The sequence below is a fragment of the Coccinella septempunctata genome, chromosome 8 (genome assembly GCF_907165205.1).
Source record: "Coccinella septempunctata chromosome 8, icCocSept1.1, whole genome shotgun sequence".
Taxonomy (NCBI): Eukaryota; Metazoa; Arthropoda; class Insecta; order Coleoptera; family Coccinellidae; genus Coccinella; species Coccinella septempunctata.
The window spans coordinates 31,224,500-31,242,501 of NC_058196.1; the positions used below are offsets into that span (position 1 = coordinate 31,224,500).

An 18,002-nucleotide genomic window follows, 5' to 3' on the forward strand; every position below is an offset into this window, starting at 1 on the left:
TCAACTTCCAATAGGACACCGTATATTTATAGATGCGAATACGTTTCTTAAAACTTCCACACATTTCCTCTGCAGAACAATACGTTCCAATAATGACAATAAGGTTTATTTGTGAAAACCAAACATTGTAATCCATTAAATGATTATTTTTTTCCAGTTAATAAATGAGATATTCGAATAGTGAATTTTTTCCCTTGATAAATAAACTGAATCCTCACAACAGGGTGGTCAAAGAATTCACAAAATGTTCAGTACATAAAATAAATGGTAATACCTAATAAAATCAACCTTGGGTCCTTTAATTTTGAATCTCCCTACCAAAAACGACTTAGGTCCTTTAAATTTTATCATAAAACTGGACGTTAGTCGATTTTCTTGATTATTCTTCCTGATTAAAACTGCCAAGTAATGATATGCTTTATTTATTATTTCTATTCACATTATAAGTCACACATATAAAGTATTAGAAGGCCTCTCAGTAACTCACGTTTTAGAACAGTGTAGAAGAGATAAAATCAAGAATTTGCTATAATACTGTTTCGATTAAGATGAATCGGAACTTTCTATGGATTATGGTTATATTTCTCGATTCGCTTAAGTATGTTGGCCAATATTGTTTAATTTGTCGCATAATCATACGAGAAATCAAGCTGGACTAATGAAAAACATTATCAAGATGGCTTCAAAAAATAGAAAAAGAAAAATTAACAAGTATTTAAACTATCTACCTCATATATTCATTTCAATAAGGAAAAAAATAGTTAACAATTAGTCGATCCCACCAAAAGTTATTCAGTTGGCATTGAAGGCCATCGACAAATCCAGAAATTCAATATTTTTTGTAGAAATATCAGGGATTCAAATTCACAAATCAGGTTTAACTTGCTACGTTGACACCAGTTTATTCCTGAGCACCTGTTCTTTTAATCGTTCTTTATTCATTTGCCATTTTAACGACGAATTTAAATCATCTTTCAACTTGTATCCAAAGTGGGCTAGGGAATTTTGAAGATCGATATTCTATGCTTGAGGGCAAGGCGTAGCTTCTACTGTAATATTTTAAGGTTACCTTCCGAATTTGACAAAACTGTCAAGTAATCCTGGACACCGACCACCAACCTCAAAAACTCCAAAGCCTTCTTGCGACGAACTTTTTCGTAAATGAAATATACACTGTGATAACACTAGGTTAGAATACATAGTTAAAACAACAGCTTCAATATACACATAAGATATGTTATTCTTCGAACATTCAGTCGACAATCTCTTCTCAGTAGTGTTTTCAAATAAAAGTAAAGAAAATTCAAAAAGAAAATATTTTATCTATACAGGGTGTAAATAAATAGCTGCGAAAAATTTAAAGAATTATTGTGTCACTTTTCCGTCTGGAAAGACCCACACTATTTTTGACGACGAATCACAACCTGAATTTTTTTCACAACCATTCATCTACACCCTGTACAACTGAATCTGCCGTGGTGATAACTTTTCGATCGATTTTTGACTCTGCTCGGCTCGAACGTATCAATGCTGTAGCTATCAATAATTATGGAAAAAAATAAATATAATCCATAAAGAAAAAAGCAATAAGTTTTGGTCGAATGTAAAAGCATCGAGAAAAACTACAAGTGTACACTACGGATTGGTTACATACAAAAAATTACAAAAATATATTATTGTAAACACTCTCGGTCTTCAAGAAAATCACTATTTCTAGTATAGAATTCATTGACATATCTGTATCAGCACTCGAATAGTTGAAAATACATTACAAAGGTGTTTCTGCTGAAAAAATTATGATGTTTTCAATATTCTGGACACCAGATTGTATTAAACTTTAAATACAATAAAATTTTACCCTCTTTTCCAGATCGAATTCCACACATAAACAATTGAGAAAAAGTGTAAGATGGTGCACAGTTGACGTCATTGAATTCTCGAGTATTCGCCAAGGTTTTACATATTTCATTTTTACTACTTACCGAAGATCATCTATCTATTCTGAAAGAGTTAATCATTACAAAAATATTGGCACACATATTTTTAAAAACATCGATTTTCATGCGATCTAAAGTCACCCAATTTAGACTAATTAGGAACCAAAGGGTTATTAGTACTCTTCCGGGAGGTCCACAGAACCGAATCAAGATTGAAAAACTTCATATAAGATCAGATTCAAAACAGTATCGTTACAACCCTAACCACATTATTTTAAATGGGGAAAAGGGGGTTGGTATTGGAACACTAAGGGTTGAATCGATACAGTTTCGAGTTTGATCCTAAAAGTTGTCCCTTCGGAGTTAAAAATCGACCTATAGGAGCGTTTTCAAATAATTCGGTTCTGTCGGCCCCCTAACACCCGCTGTTGAGTTCTCAACGGCCCACTTCGTATAATGGCTTACAATAACCAGCCTCATGTACCCTTTGTTCAACATCGTGTATTTAACAACTCTGCCATTTTCAGATTCATCTTCAGTATTGCTTTCTACGCTTGGAAAACCAAAATATCCACCTTATAAAATGGAAGAGCGAAAGATACTGATTTCCAGAGATCACTTTATATCGAATGGACCGTATCTTCAGAGAAAGATTTAATATTTCAATTATTCATTGTTGTGTCGTGAAAATAGAACAAATACCAACGGGTTCAACCTTCATCCTTCCACATAACAACAAGAAAATATTCCCTTGGGTGACATTTACACAGATATGATTATTTTAACCATCTTTGGACTAATCTAGATCCTCCCTCGCCCCCTTGTCCTCCTTCCGAGGGGTTTACTTCTAACGTCTGAGGGGCGACAATATTTTCTCTAAATCTTCGAGCGGTTAGTTCGGTATAACGCGAGCCCGAAGCATGGCTATGGTCTCCTGAGTGACAGGCTCTGTCGGCGACTCTGAATCAGAGCTGGTCGCAAAGTTGTACTTGTTCTCCACCGCGAGGAAGTCCTTCTTCGGTTTGTTATCCGTGTAATCGTATTTGGACAAGGTTGGATCGGTCACGGTGGAATGGTCTGAAAGAAAATGACAATTTTGATGTTATAAGTTTGAAAGAACCATCTTGATTCCTGCATGAATCCGTTAATATGCCGGAATCAAGTAAAGGGTGCGGCAGAGTCAATCAAGGAGTTTCCAAGGTCACTAGCTCGGGCTTTGGTGGAAGCAGGTAGATGCGGTAGGGCTCTTTGTGCTCCTTAGGGTCCGTCTGACCGTAATGCATCGTCGCTTTGCTGTTTTTCCATATCACTTCGAAACGCTGCAGCTCCCCGTACTAAATGCCTCAAATTTACATTATTTGTATAAATATATGAACAATTTGTAAACCGGAACATTGATTTTCGAATCAATCGGACAAAAAGAGTTTAATCGAATTCTGTCGGCGAAACTTGCAAGCCTCACACGTGCAATGACGGCTTTCAGACTATCTTTCAAACTTTCCGCCCGATAGAGAAATCTAGTAACCCAATCCGAAGTTTATTCACTTCCGAAACTTTTCATGTGACATGGAGTTGCGGTCTCGCTTTACTGAACATTTTCGTCTCCGAGAATTTTATTTCAGATCCCTCTGACAATTATCCAGAAGAAGTTTTCAGCGTGACAGTTAATCGTTCTATTTTGTTTGATCTCTTCCCAACCCTGTCTTCTTGAAAAACCTGAATATACGATAGACGCTACCGAACTTGAACAGGGGAGAGAAACGTCTCAAACGTGAGCACCTCTTGATGACAAACCGAATATTATCATGAGATCTCATGAAGAACTCCTTGGATTCATCTCACTGCACCAATTGACACTTTCCTTGTTGACGTTGACGTAATAAGTGACGTAAATGTGTCACAGATCATTGCCAACATAACATTACCACTTTCAATTACACAAATTTTCCTTAAAATCCCGGTTGAATCCAGATTCAACTTCCAATATCAACTCACATATTTTATTTCCGTTTCCGAGGTCAACGTTGTCAATCTTGTACTTTTGGGTAAGGGCCGTCAGCTGATCAATAACAGCCTCATCGTCCTCCAAGCTGGAATAACTACCAGTGGTGTTGTCGCCGTTCGAAGAACCTTTAGAACCCTTATTCTTATCCTGGTTCATGTTCACTTCCACCTCCTCTTCTTCTTCTTCTTCCACATCTTCGTCATCCTGTAAGAAAAGTCTTATGAAAACCTGAAGATGTCTTGGTGATATCGAAACACGTTTAGCACAGTTTGATGTGAGGTTCAAACCTCACATTAACTGATTATAATCTCATAATAAGAAAAACTGTGTGTGAAATTACCTCTTGACCATCGCTGCTGTCATCACCCGACGAAGAATCTGAATCAGAAGATGAATCTGCCTCGCTTTCACTTTCAGTTTCGTTGCTCTCATTCGCTTTCAAGTTTTCCGCTGAAATTATTAATTTTAATGTGATATTGTGTTCATTCGGAGAGTTGATGAAAAGATTACAGACACCCAGACTCACTTTGTTTGATCTTCTCTATGATCAAGGGGTAGAATTCTTTGGCCGTTGCATTATTAGGCTCGTACTGTAGAACTGAAAAAGGCAAACATGAATAATTGATGATCCACTTACTCTTAAAAGTGTACTTTCATAACAAACGGAATACTCTAATTTATCCACATTGTTCATCTCGGAAATAAATTGAAAATATCGTTTTTCTCATCTGGCGGTAAATTGTAAAAAAATCAAGTATCAACTAGATTTGTTATTTGTTTTATCACTGAATCTTGGTGATTCAGAACCTGATTTTAACAGAATGCTCTTGAGTTTTGACCATTTGACATGAGAATTTATCTCAATGAACAAAATTAGTATGAAATATTGAATTCTGTGAAACTTCATTACACCCCAATCGCTATTTTTCGTTGGTGGTAGAGAAGCTATAACTTTAATCGAGTTGTTTTCATTTGAGGCAATCGCAGCGTTTCGATTCCAAACTCCAATTGCGTGATTTATTCTGATAGATTCGGCCATTGCCCATTTCATTTCCGTTCTTGATTAAACAGTGCAGTTCATTTGGCGTTCAAATTGGAGTTAAATGAATGTATCGTCGAACAAAATAGTTGCAACTTGTTGGGAGATTGATAGACATTCCAAATTCAGAATCAATATTATGAATTCATTCGATATCATTAAATTTTTTTCTTCCACATTTCTTTTCGAGATTGACAAATGGAATTGGCATAAAATGACATTTTTTTCAGATTACTTCAAAGCAGGATTGCAAATCAAATTAATAAATATATATTGTCCATTAAAAATGAGTAACTAAGAAGCATATATCCACCGTTTGGTAGATCTTTTAACCTAAACCAGTACATTATTTCACATTTCCTGGTTATACATGGGATGGCATTTTCATAACTGACACTTTTGCATGCGACTCAATTTCATTTAAGCCTCATATCGCTATGAATAAAGGTTATGAATCCACGGAATACTAAGGATGCTTTTCGAATGGTGCATTATCTATCGGCCCATTAATGAACCTCTCCTCGTGCTCGACTTTCGAGGATCAAGCATTGTGTTAAAAATCCATTGTTCGCGAATATTGCGAATAAGGTTGGCCGTGAGAGTATAAAAGGAAGGTCATGACCAAATCCAATTATTGAATCCTACTCTTATTACCTACAATATCCAATAATGGCAGAAACTGAACGATTTGCGAGAATAATTGAACTGCATTTTTTTTAATTCGCATGTGGTACGATTGACTTCATCTTACGATCAGGGGTAACTTCAGGGGTGACGCTGGAGAGAAGATAATTTGAACGAATTCAATTCTAGATGAGACAATATGAAAGAAACTCTAAAGGAGACAATTTATTTTAGAGGAGTTCAAAGTGGACTATTTCAAGAAAATTTTGGAGAAGACAATTTAACTGAACTAATAATAATATGAATGAAGCTTTAAATGTGACTAATTTAAAGAAACTCTGGTGAGTCTATTAAAATGACGTTCTGGGGGAGACAATAGAAATAAGAGACAATTTCAAACTAATTTCAGAAGAAACAATTAAAATTGAATATTTGATTTTCGAACAAGCTAAGTGACTCATTAAGTTGATAAGGAATACTCACTTAATTTACAGTACTTCAGTGCATTCCCGTATTCTTTCATCATTAAGGCAGATAGGAACTGAAACGAAATTCAAATCAGTAAAAATAAATTTCGATTCTAATCCTATAGTTCATTTCAATGGAAAATGCAATTATATGGTTTCAGTTTCAATAACGACTATGCGAAATCAATGATAATCAAGAAAATTCGCATTTCAACATATACACAGGAAATAATAGGGTGAAATACGGATAAATATCCGATACAAATTCAGTTATCGGAAATTCCATAAAATCGCAATGCAGCATGCTGGTGGAACTTGCCAAAACGTACAGACGTTGCATGTGCGGGTAACCAAATTTACAGCGCAATGCAAATCCATGTCAGGAAAAGGCCCAATAAAACGTCTTCTATCAGATCTAGGTCTAAAATAGACCTTTTTGAATATTAAGTAACCAGAAGGAAGTTGTGTGGTGCGATATATAGTGTATATTCCATTTTTTTCAATAAAAAATCACCCCAAAACAATAACGACTCGGCGTTTAGATTCCATTCCACCCTCATTCCAAACTACCAACACTCCATTCATTACAGGGCTGGTTTAATCCGCCATTTTCAATCCGGCACATCGTAAATTCCACAGTTGTTTAGTTGGAATAGCCCGGTCCTCTCACGTTTACCGACCACAAAGGGTTTTTTCCCTAAAACCCCATATTTTTCACCTGAATTCAGCCGTTTCCATCGTGGAGTCGCTATTTCGTTTGGAACCGTTGAACTTTCCAGGTTGTGGGCATTTTAATCTGGCAAAGGTCGAAAATGAGAAATGAGCGTTTAGCTGAAAACCTTTAATCCTTGCTGGGGGTGCGAAATAGCAACCGCTTGAATAGGTGGCATTAAAGTACTCTTAACATGGAATAAAATGCGTGATACGTGGCCTATATTATTACAGCTGGAAACTATCTTGTTTGCGAGAAACCATTTGAAACGAAAACTGACAAACATGGTGTTTAGACGGTTTAATTATTCACAGTATGGCGACAGGGATCTACTGTGCCCTACCTCCCTATCTAGCGATAGGTGGCGCACCCGTCTGTATAATACTCAATGGGGCCCTTCTGTCTGTAATGACATCAACGGATAGGGTGTGAACATTTGCTTAGTCAGATGAGTTCATGAGATGAGAACTGATGATGCCTTAATCCAGAGATTACTGGGAATTCTCTGTGGACTGACAGGTTTTCTGTACTAGAGATATGAGGGCGTTTCCTTCTTTGTCCTCTATGATCTCTGCCAACGACAAAGCAGTATTCTGATCGTTTGAAATTCACATAATTTTGAATGCTAGAGAATGAACTGAAAAAAAGAAGGATCTGCTTACTAATTACAATATTACCTCTGCCAGAAACTCTGTAGGAGCCGACATACTTTCATCTGCATCTGTATACTCGCTCAGATCCTCCGTGCTACTCACTGTGGGTTTCAATAAGCCGATGTTTCCATTATCTTCAGTCGTCATAGTATCAAATAATTCTGTGAAAAAATCATATGAAAATGTAGTTATAACAGTCATTAGGTGTGATTAGAGGTGACTTAAATATCCCCTTCACATTCTTCAAAACAGTCAAGTGCTAAAAATAGGAACATTGTTCTTACATATTATGAAGGGTGAGTCTTTGACTCGTACAAACATTTTAAATTACAAACTCCTGAAACTGACGAAAATTGAACTCCAAATTGATTTCCGTCAAGATATCGAAGGAACAAACTGCCCCATTGTCGTTATGGCTTCGACAGAGACGTCAAAGCTTTTTCGCATAACAGCTTTTGAGTGAGCGGCAGTGGAGTCTCTCCAGGTATCGGATGTTTTATTATACAGGCGACGAAGATAGGACAGTATACGAACGGCACTGCGAAGTCGCGTGTTCGGTGGTTAATAGACTGAAATGCCCACGTACAAGTTTCATTTTGCCTCCCCTGAGGACGTTAATTTAACGGAGTTATGGAATTTCAGCAGGCTAGACCTATTTTCAACGTGAAATATTCATTAGAGCTCAGAATTGCTGTTACTTTCTAGGGACCCACTTTTAAACTGACAAACGTCCTATTTTCTATCAAGAAATGATATTCATTTTAGGTTTCGTGTTCTAATTAGGTTTGTTTTCTTGGTGCTGCGTTTTCCCTACTAAAAAAATGATAAAATTAAAAAAAAAACAGGCACATCGACGAGAATTACCGAAAACTAGGATAAAATTCCTATATTTTTGATGATCATTCAAATAAAAACACGAAACCTCGGTTTTATTTGGGTTAGGACGCAAACGCCACTCGAAAAAGTAATTCCACAAAATTTTTAAATCTGTAGATAGATTATTCTCTATACATCTAAAAACAGAATGACGGAATTCAAGGGAAATATCATCAGCGTATTAAATTTCTCAGAAGAAGTCGTAGGGATATCACACCGATATAAATTGAAAGGAAGAGGTGCTACAACTGATCCTTGTGGAAGACCATTATTCAAAGTTGTGAAATTACCACTTTTATCATCAGTAAAAACACGAAACCTTTTATCTGACAGCGAGTTTTCTAATAAACGATGCACCATCTTTCTACACTTCTATCATAAAATCAAACCATTCTTCCATAATGTGTCATTTGCTGCAGATGAATCCACAAATGCTGTTCCTGTTTTTAGTTCACCATTGAAACCTGCTTCTATCAAAGCGGTGAGGCTTTTCCTGAAACCCCCTCGACAATTTTGGAAAGAGCTTTCTAGAGTAGATACAATCCTAAAAAGAATTAGGTGAAAACTTGCAGTTCTTGAATGGAGCTTCACGAGGTACAGGGCGAAGGGTCATCGCTCGGACTGTGGTGAGGGCAGGTAGACGCGGAAGGGCTCTTCATGTTCCTTAGGGTTCCTTAAGGAGTTACGGACATTTTGATGAAACTAGATTGTAGGAATAAGGACGGAAAATTTGATGCTGGTATCAGAGACGAACAACAGTTAAAATCACGTCAGAATGAAGAAGGGTAGATGCAACATCCCGAGTTTAGAGAACTCGAGAGATTCCGATGAGCCATTTTAATCGCCCTGCCTGCCGATAACACGAACACACCCATTTAATTTCCCTGTAAATGTCATGGAAATCAACTTTGGAAACAGTCACCGTCTCTAATTCGTAAGTTTCCGTCCAAGTTTCCAATTTCCCTTCAGTTTGCCGGAAGGACGCCTTTCCATACTTCGTGATTTCCCGTTCAGCTGATCATCATGTCCGCCAGGAATTCAATTAACCCCCCAAATTACCCCACGTCAAAATATTGGGGGTAGGTTTTGCTACCGGTAATCACAAACAGATTAATTCCTGAATACCTACCGACTACTATCATTAATTTTCTGAAACGATCGTGGATGATTCGTGGTTGTTCTTTTACTGTGTGATGGAAAATAATGGGATTATTGTATAGGGTTCATTGCCAGTTGGCAGAGAACACTGTGGGGATGTATATTTATATATATGAAAACGGAAGGGTATGTCTACCGTAGTAAACTGTCCAAAATGGGAAAATATCTTTCTGAATACAGCTCAGGGGATAATCCTCTATCAGAATGTGTATCACATTTAGATCTACGATGATTTTTCTAGGAGATACGCTTGTCGAAAATCGACCTTCTAGAAATTCCCAAGAAGATGGGGTTAGTTAAAAATTCGCCAAGACCGAACGGTTGGTTCGACATCGCTGTGGTTCTCAGATTTCAAACTAGAAAAGTTGCTCTTTCAGAATATGTATCACATTTAGATCAACCATGATTTTTCTAGGAGATACGCTTGTCGAAAATCCACCTTCTAGAAATTCCCAAGAAGATGGGGTCAGTTGAAAATTCCCCAAGACCGAACGGTTGCTTCGACATCGCTGTGGTTCTCAGATTTTAAACAAGAAGAGTTGCTCTTTCAGAATATGTATCACATCTAGATCTACCATGATTTTTCTGGGAGATACTCTTGTTGGAAATCCACCATCTAGAAATTCCCAAGAAGATGGGGTCAGTTAAAAACTCGCCAAAACCAAACGTTTGGTTTGACATCGCTGTGGTTCTCAGATTTTAAACTAGAAGAGTTGCTCTTTCAGAATATGTATCACATCTAGATCTACCATGATTTTTCTGGGAGATACGCTTGTCGAAATTCGACCTTCTAGAAATTCCCAAGAAGATGGGGTCAGTTAAAAATTCGCCAAAACCAAACGTTTGGTTTGACATCGCTGTGGTTCTCAGATTTTAAACTAGAAGAGTTGCTCTTTCAGAATATGTATCACATTCAGATCTACCATGATTTTTCTGGGAGATACGCTTGTCGAAAATCGACCTTCTAGAAATTCCCAAGAAGATGGGGTTAGTTGAAAATTCGCCAAGACCAAACGGTTGAATCGACATCGCTGTGGTTCTCAGATTTTAAACTTAAAGAGTTGCTCTTTCAGAATATGTATCACTTTCAGATCTACCATGATTTTTCTGGGAGATACGCTTGTCGAAAATCAACCTTCTAGAAATTCCCAAGAAGATGGGGTCAGTTAAAAATTCCCCAAGACCGAACGGTTGCTTCGACTATGCTGCGGTTCTCAGATTTATCACTAGAAGAGTTGTTCTTTCAGAATATGTATCACATTCAGATCTACTATGATTTTTCTGGGAGATACGCTTGTCGAAAATCCACCTTCTAGAAATTCCCAAGAAGATGGGGTCAGTTAAAAATTCCCCAAGACCGAACGGTTGCTTCGACTATGCTGCGGTTCTCAGATTTATCACTAGAAGAGTTGTTCTTTCAGAATATGTATCACATTCAGATCTACTATGATTTTTCTGGGAGATACGCTTGTCGAAAATCAACCTTCTAGAAATTCCCAAGAAGATGGGGTCAGTTAAAAATTCCCCAAGACCGAACGGTTGCTTCGACTATGCTGCGGTTCTCAGATTTATCACTAGAAGAGTTGTTCTTTCAGAATATGTATCACATTCAGATCTACTATGATTTTTCTGGGAGATACGCTTGTCGAAAATCCACCTTCTAGAAATTCCCAAGAAGATGGGGTCAGTTAAAAATTCGTCAAGACCAAACCGTTGCTTCGACTATGCTGCGGTTCTCAGATTTATCACTAGAAGAGTTGTTCTTTCAGAATATGTATCACATTCAGATCTACCATGATTTTTCTGGGAGATACGCTTGTCGAAAATCGACCTTCTAGAAATTCCCAAGAAGATGGGGTCAGTAAAAAATTTGTCAAGACCCAACCGTTGCTTCGACTTCGCTGTGGTCCTCAGATTTATCACTAGAAGAGTTGTTCTTTCAGAATATGTATCACATCTAGATCTATCATGATTTTTCTGTGAGATACGCTTGTCGAAAATCTACCTTCTAGAAATTCCCAAGAAGATGGGGTTAGTTAAAAATTCGTCAAGACCGAACCGTTGCTTCGATATCGCTGTGGTTCTCAGATTTTAAACTAGAAGAGTTGTTCTTTCAGAATATGTATCACTTTCAGATCTACCATGATTTTTCTGGGAGATACGCTTGACGAAATTCGACCTTCTAGAAATTCCCAAGAAGATGGGGTCAGTTAAAAATTCCCCAAGACCGAACGGTTGCTTCGACATCGCTGTGGTTCTCAGATTTTAAACTAGAAGAGTTGCTCTTCTCGAATATGTATAACACTTAGATATACAACGATTTTTCTGGGAGGAACGCGTGTCGAAAGTTGACCTACGAAAAATCCCGATAAAGATGAGGCCAGTCAAAAATTCGTCAAGACTGAACGGTTTCACCAAGATCGAATAAATTAACACACTGTTTTGAAATTCCCATCACAATCGGACATCTAGTTCCGGAGATGTGTAGAAAGCATTTCCAAATAGGACATTATTTGGATTGTATTCAAAATGTTGAGTAGTAGTAAGGATCATGGAAGTGATTCAAGCAAAGAATTACGTTTATACACAGAATATCAACCCTCTAGATGCCACAGACGGATATTTCCTAAAGCACGTTGTATGAAACGTGTCAGTCTTTTCCTCAACTTAAAAACGCTAATCGAAACATCCCTAACACGAGTGTTTACCATACTGTCTAACTCCCACTAATTTTTTCAGACGTTTCCGAAATTGTCAAGCTTCTCCCCCAATTCCAAAACCTAAGGGATACTGGAATAAAATCAAATAAGGCGTACCTTAAGCGATGCTCAGAAGCGAAGTGTCAAAAAGTAAAAATTGCTACGGACTCATGATAAAGGTTGAAGACCCACCAACAGGTCCACACTTGCAGACGTGCTTCTGAAGGGAGATCGGAACACCACTAGTGTCTTGTCAGCGTGATCGCAGACGCTGTTTGTATCTGTCAGCGTCGCGACGCATGCTTAGGGGATACGACGCAATTCCCGATTGTTTGAGAATGAGGATACCTTTTTCAAATCTGGTTTCAGGAGGCTTATGTTGACATTTGAAGAGACAAATGTTGATTTACCCCATTTTCTTCTTCTATTTCCTTCAGATCTACGAGAATATGGTTCAATACCAGACATTCGCGCTTGGGGTATATCTAATATTGTGTTCAATTTTCGAGTTTTGTTTGCACCATGCTCTCGAGTTGCTGCACCGCTACCAACGTTCAAAAGAGAATCAATAATTATTAGATCCTTCAGATAAAGATGTGAGTTTTCAGGAAACGTACGAAACTTATGAATGAAGTTTGAAAAGATACAACGAATAACCCTACATCAGAAGTATGTTATCGCTTTTCCATAAAGAATAAGAATACCGAGACTCTGTTGAAAGAACACCGAAAACTTATGTAACCTCCAATCCCTTGAAGTGAGGGGAAAATTGTTTTTTTTATTCATCATCACAGCAAACAATAAGTAAGAAAAAAAGGTATACAACGGTATATTTCCACAAAATTGTGGTTATCCATTTTATAATGATTTGGCAACTTGAAATCTTATCATGAAAGAACGGAGGTTACAGTTTCTATGGTCAAAATGGAGTAATTCATAACCAAAATGAAGTATCTGATTCTGAGTGATATAATGCCATCCTGAAATGGTTAAATAATGAATACTCACGGGTTGATTATTACTGATGAAGGCCATAATTGTTGCACTGCAATTTTGGTAATTTTATTTTAATTTTGAATGAATGAAAGTGTATGAAAAGAGTTAATGTTGACAAAAATGTCAAAACTGACTTGTAGTACGAAATCAGAAAAGAAGTCCCACGTTCGTCAGTGGTCAATAGGTCAAATAGCCAGCTGATTTCATACATAGAGTATGATTTTTAACGTTGCGTTCATTTACAATTTCTAAAATTCATTTACTAGCGAATTAAACATTTCCAAGATGGCGTTTATGCCTATTCCAGAAATGGACGCCATCTTGATGTGTTTTCATCTGTGTAAGGAGTTGCAGCATATTCCTAATGCCTGAATCATTCAAATTCTGCAAACTGTACCATGAGTAAGTGTATAAGTGTTTATATTTTCATTTCAACCACATCTGGATATTCGAAACTTCAAAATAAGAATTTTACTATAAGTATTTGATTCAATTTCACTTCAAAACCAGTGCTTTGGCGACATCTATTGCTTAACGATTGGACAACATTCACAATTTAACAGAATACTTCTAAATCGAGCTCTGAACTCCATTGTGAAAGTTATCTTAGCTCGACATTTATAGATCCCGTATATCTTCTTGATCCAAAGTAGCAGAGGAAGAAGAAAACGAAGATTTCTGCTACTTCTCAGTTCAGGACCAAAACCGACAAAATAGTGTTGAAAAAACATCCTATGCATTTTATTTAAGCAGATAAAAATACTCTTCTATTAATATTTTTGGATAAGGAAAAGATTGGGGATAAAATCAGTTTAGTTTTCGACACTTGTGATTTATTGTAGAGGACTATTACATTCATTTCTTTAATTTCAATTTTGTATTGAAGTTCTTGATGAATTTTGTTTCCTCCATAATAGCCTTGTTTCTGGAACTTGCTTTTTTTCCATAGTATTGGCGTTTCCTCAGTAATTGAAGCTGTAAAAAGAAAGCAATAATCATGAAAAAGGTTCATAAACCACTCCAAAAATTCAAATATACAAGATATTCAAGGTAAGGTTTCAAAAGGTGCATACGACCATGAGTCACTTCAGGTCATTTATATGAGCTTAAGTCACTATCGAGCCCGGGTAGCTCAGTCGGTAGAGCATTGGACTTTTAATCCAAGGGTCCAGGGTTCAAGTCCCTGCTCGGGCAACACTTTTTGATAATTATATGTAGAGGTATATGTTGTATTTTCAGTCAAGGATATGTAAGTTACCCCCAGGTTACATATTTGAGCTCAAGTCACTATCGAGCCCGGGTAGCTCAGTCGGTAGAGCATTGGACTTTTAATCCAAGGGTCCAGGGTTCAAGTCCCTGCTCGGGCGACACTTTTTGATGACTATATGTAGAAGTATATGTTGTATTTTCAGTCAAAGATATGTTAGTGACCCCCACACAACATATTTGAGCTTAAGTCACTATCGAGCCCGGGTAGCTCAGTCGGTAGAGCATTGGACTTTTAATCCAAGGGTCCAGGGTTCAAGTCCCTGCTCGGGCGACACTTTTTGATAATTATATGTAGAGGTATATGTTGTATTTTCAGTCAAGGATATGTTAGTTAACGCCAGATACCAAATTTGAGCTTGAGCCACTATCGAGCCCGGGTAGCTCAGTCGGTAGAGCATTGGACTTTTAATCCCATTGCAAGTTTTCCAAAATAGATGCCTACGTTTAATCACAGGCCAGAATAGATACACCCGCATTAACGAACTCCATGCAATCACCGAAATTCCCACCATTCGTCAATTCATGGACCAAATTGCAATTAAATTTTACGAAAACCTGGGTCGTGTGAACGATGTTCTTAAAAACATTACGAAAACGCGGATTAATAATATTAATCCACAGAGCACCCACCCCTTACCCTACCAATTCCTACCCATATTCCTTGAACCCAGTTGTACATAATTTTATATCCCATACCCATTTGTATATAGTCTTACATCCCATACCCAATTGTACATAGTTTAATTTATTCAGAATTATTTCGAACAGGTTTTTTTATTTTTATTTTTCCTGTAACAATTAAATTGTGACTTTATCAACCTTATGATACCATAAAAAAAGAAATATCACCAATTGTCAATAGAATTAGTTCACATATTTAATGAATTGTAGTAGATACATAAAGTAGGAACTACTGTTGTAAAAATGAATTGCTAGAAGTGAATATCACAAATTGTACACATGAACATTCAATAAACTATTTTTGACTTTGACTTGACTTGGACTTTTAATCCAAGGGTCCAGGGTTCAAGTCCCTGCTCGGGCGAAACTTTTTAAACTCTGCTAGGTATGATTATAACCTGCTCGCAAAGGTGATCTCAATACTAAACACCTTCGTCTATCAAACCAATACGTACTGTTACTGTCTCCAGCTTTGGTGGTGTTGTTGGAAACTACTATGTACTATTATATACTCACTTTTATGTTCTTGTTATCTTCACTTCCTGAGAACACACTACTGTTGGGCATCGACGAAGCCTTGGTGGTCACTCTCCTTTTACCTTTCGGTTTGTTCAACTCTGTATTACTAAGACATTGTTCGGACACACTCAGAAGATTAGACATCGTTCCAGAAGTACTTTTGAAGCCAGGATTCTTTCGTTTGAGTTCTTCTTCCGCTATGAACTTCTCGTAAAAACTGCAACAAGAAATCAAGGATCAAATTTGAAATCGAACCTCTTATTTCGTTCATCAGGAGTTGAAATAACCTTCAACCTTTCTCTACCAAACTTAATCCATTCCATCTCTGGTTACTTCTTTTTACCCACATACTGATGATTCATACTTCTATGATAGTATGGCCTCACCTTGATTCATCTGAAGAATATTCTCTCTCGACAGTAAAATCCTCGCTTCTTCCTCTAGACATTGCACTACTCCTTCTAGACGAAGGGTCGTAATGTGCCCTGGTGGTCTCAGATCCGGTCTTCAATTTGGCAACGTCTCCACCCCCAATAGCTGGATACTTTATTTTGCTGTGAAAAAGGTTCAGATACGTTCGATTTTCCTTCTTTGGCTTTATGGGAATTGGCTCTTTGATCGAAGGTTTCTTCAGATCGGAACCGCTGTGGCCTTCTCTCTTCAGCGATTTTATGGTTGTTTTTGGAGTTTCGCGTTGGTAAAGTGGTATGATCTCCGACAAATCGTCCTGTTCTTCTTCCTCCTGCTTCACGCTTTCGACAGGGCTGTCCTCAAAGTTTCCGAGGTCGCTCAGACATTCGCAGAAAGAATCTTCCTCCAAAGAATCGTAAAAGTGTTCATCCATTATGGGTTTCTATTGTGCATGTGGTGGGTTATACTGGTCAAAATTTTCAACGCACATGTCAAATTGTATTGACGTTAAAAGTCAAAATGAATGTTGGTCGAATGCAATTTTGGAATTTGGCAATATTCGATGGCATTTTTTTTTACCCACAAGGTCTTGTACTTTCCTTGTTTGTTTCACGTGGGAATACTGAAACGAACGTTTCTTCATCGTTACAAGTGTCATAGATTTAGCTTGTTGATCTGAGGGCAATTTTGTTTTTCCAGGGGTGGCACAGCACATTATTACGAAAGCGCTGGCGGGCCACTCAAAAAAAAATCCAAATGTATAATTCCGACTTGCTAAGTCAGAATTCTGAGTTAAAAGTCGGAATTCTGAGATACAAGTCGGAAATCCGACTTGCAAGTCGAATTCTGAGATACAAGTCAGAATTCTGAGATGCAAGACAGTAATGGGGCTAGAATTGGTCGAATGACATTTGCTTTGTTGCATTCGATTGTTGCCGAATCATGTGAGCAAAATGCCCTCTGTAGATCTCAGAATTCCGACTTGGAAGTCGGTATTCTGAGATACAAGTCGGAATTCTGAGATACAAGTCGGAATTCTGAGATACAAGTCGGAATTCTGAGATACAAGTCGGAATTTTGAGATGCAAGGCAGGGGGAGGGCTAAAATAGGTCTAATGACTTTTGTTTTTTTGCATTTGATCTGTGAATGTGTTTTTGGCTTCTTGGAGAAATTTTGGATGAATGAAATGATATTCTATTTTTCTCTTCGGTTGCACCATATCATAGCTGAGCTGCCCCAAAGCTTCGTGCTCAGTGATTGTGAAAGCACTTGAAGTATTTTTGTACTCCCGAGAATTATGCTCCTGGCAACTTTTCAAAACCTTCCTTACTGCTTAGTGATTCGAGCACTTTATCGAAATTCCTACATCCAGTTTCATAATCAAGTTCAAAGTCACTTTAAGTTTCGTTTGGTGTCAGTTTCGGTAGGGTTAGAGAAAAGCTTTACAATTGAAGGGGCTTTGAGTTTGATTATGGAACTGGCCATTAGTCCTTAATGATCCCTATAAAGTGCTCGCGAGAGGCCTTCGGAAATCGTGTCAAAACACGAAGAAGCGATCGACTTATTGTCACCCTACGAGCATATATGGATACTACAGATATATTATATATTATCATATTATCCTGATTACCCGTAGGTTATGACGAACCCCTCAGAAGCTCTGTGAGCTTGTCAGAATCAATAACGTCCGTTGAAACTTTTGAAAGAAAAGAGATAGGCAGGCGTAGGTTGAGGTTCAAAATGTGCCTATACATGCCTTAAATGAGACAAATCTGCTCTACAGAGGGCATTTTGCTCACATGATTCGGCAACAATCGAATGGAACAAAACATTCGACCAATTCTAGCCCCACTACTGTCTTGCATCTCAGAAATCTGACTTGTAACTCAGAATTCCGACTTGCAAGTTGGAATTCCGACTTGTAACTCAGAATTCCGACTTGCAAGTCGGAATAC

At 37.6% G+C, this 18,002-nt stretch overlaps 2 protein-coding genes and 3 non-coding genes across 6 annotated transcripts; 3 read left to right on the plus strand and 2 right to left on the minus strand.

The window, feature by feature from the left end:
* Window positions 1–406: 406 nt before the first annotated feature.
* On the minus strand, window positions 407–13,316 carry LOC123319344 (serine/threonine-protein phosphatase 4 regulatory subunit 2). Of its 2 annotated transcripts, none has more exons than XM_044906259.1 (7): window positions 13,179–13,316; window positions 7,462–7,598; window positions 6,089–6,146; window positions 4,469–4,540; window positions 4,283–4,392; window positions 3,933–4,146; window positions 407–3,014 (listed from the first exon to the last, which is right to left on the minus strand). In XM_044906259.1, exons 2-7 carry the CDS (start codon window positions 7,582–7,584, stop codon window positions 2,830–2,832), a joined length of 762 nt encoding a protein of 253 aa, XP_044762194.1. In that variant the 5' UTR covers window positions 7,585–7,598; window positions 13,179–13,316; the 3' UTR covers window positions 407–2,829. The 2 variants fall into 2 exon arrangements, with proteins under 2 accessions (XP_044762194.1, XP_044762193.1); XM_044906258.1 differs by lacking the exon at window positions 13,179–13,316 and adding an exon at window positions 12,288–12,429.
* Window positions 13,317–13,977: 661 nt separating this feature from the next.
* Window positions 13,978–16,573, minus strand: LOC123318956. The gene is made up of 3 exons (XM_044905739.1): window positions 16,022–16,573; window positions 15,633–15,852; window positions 13,978–14,141 (listed from the first exon to the last, which is right to left on the minus strand). The coding sequence occupies exons 1-3, from the start codon at window positions 16,477–16,479 to the stop codon at window positions 14,022–14,024; spliced, it is 798 nt and encodes a 265-aa protein (XP_044761674.1). The 5' UTR covers window positions 16,480–16,573; the 3' UTR covers window positions 13,978–14,021.
* Window positions 14,288–14,360, plus strand: Trnak-uuu. Its single transcript has one exon. It is a non-coding gene; the product is annotated as a tRNA-Lys (tRNA).
* Window positions 14,461–14,533, plus strand: Trnak-uuu. The gene has a single exon. It is a non-coding gene; the product is annotated as a tRNA-Lys (tRNA).
* Window positions 14,634–14,706, plus strand: Trnak-uuu. Its single transcript has one exon. It is a non-coding gene; the product is annotated as a tRNA-Lys (tRNA).
* Window positions 16,574–18,002: the final 1,429 nt, after the last annotated feature.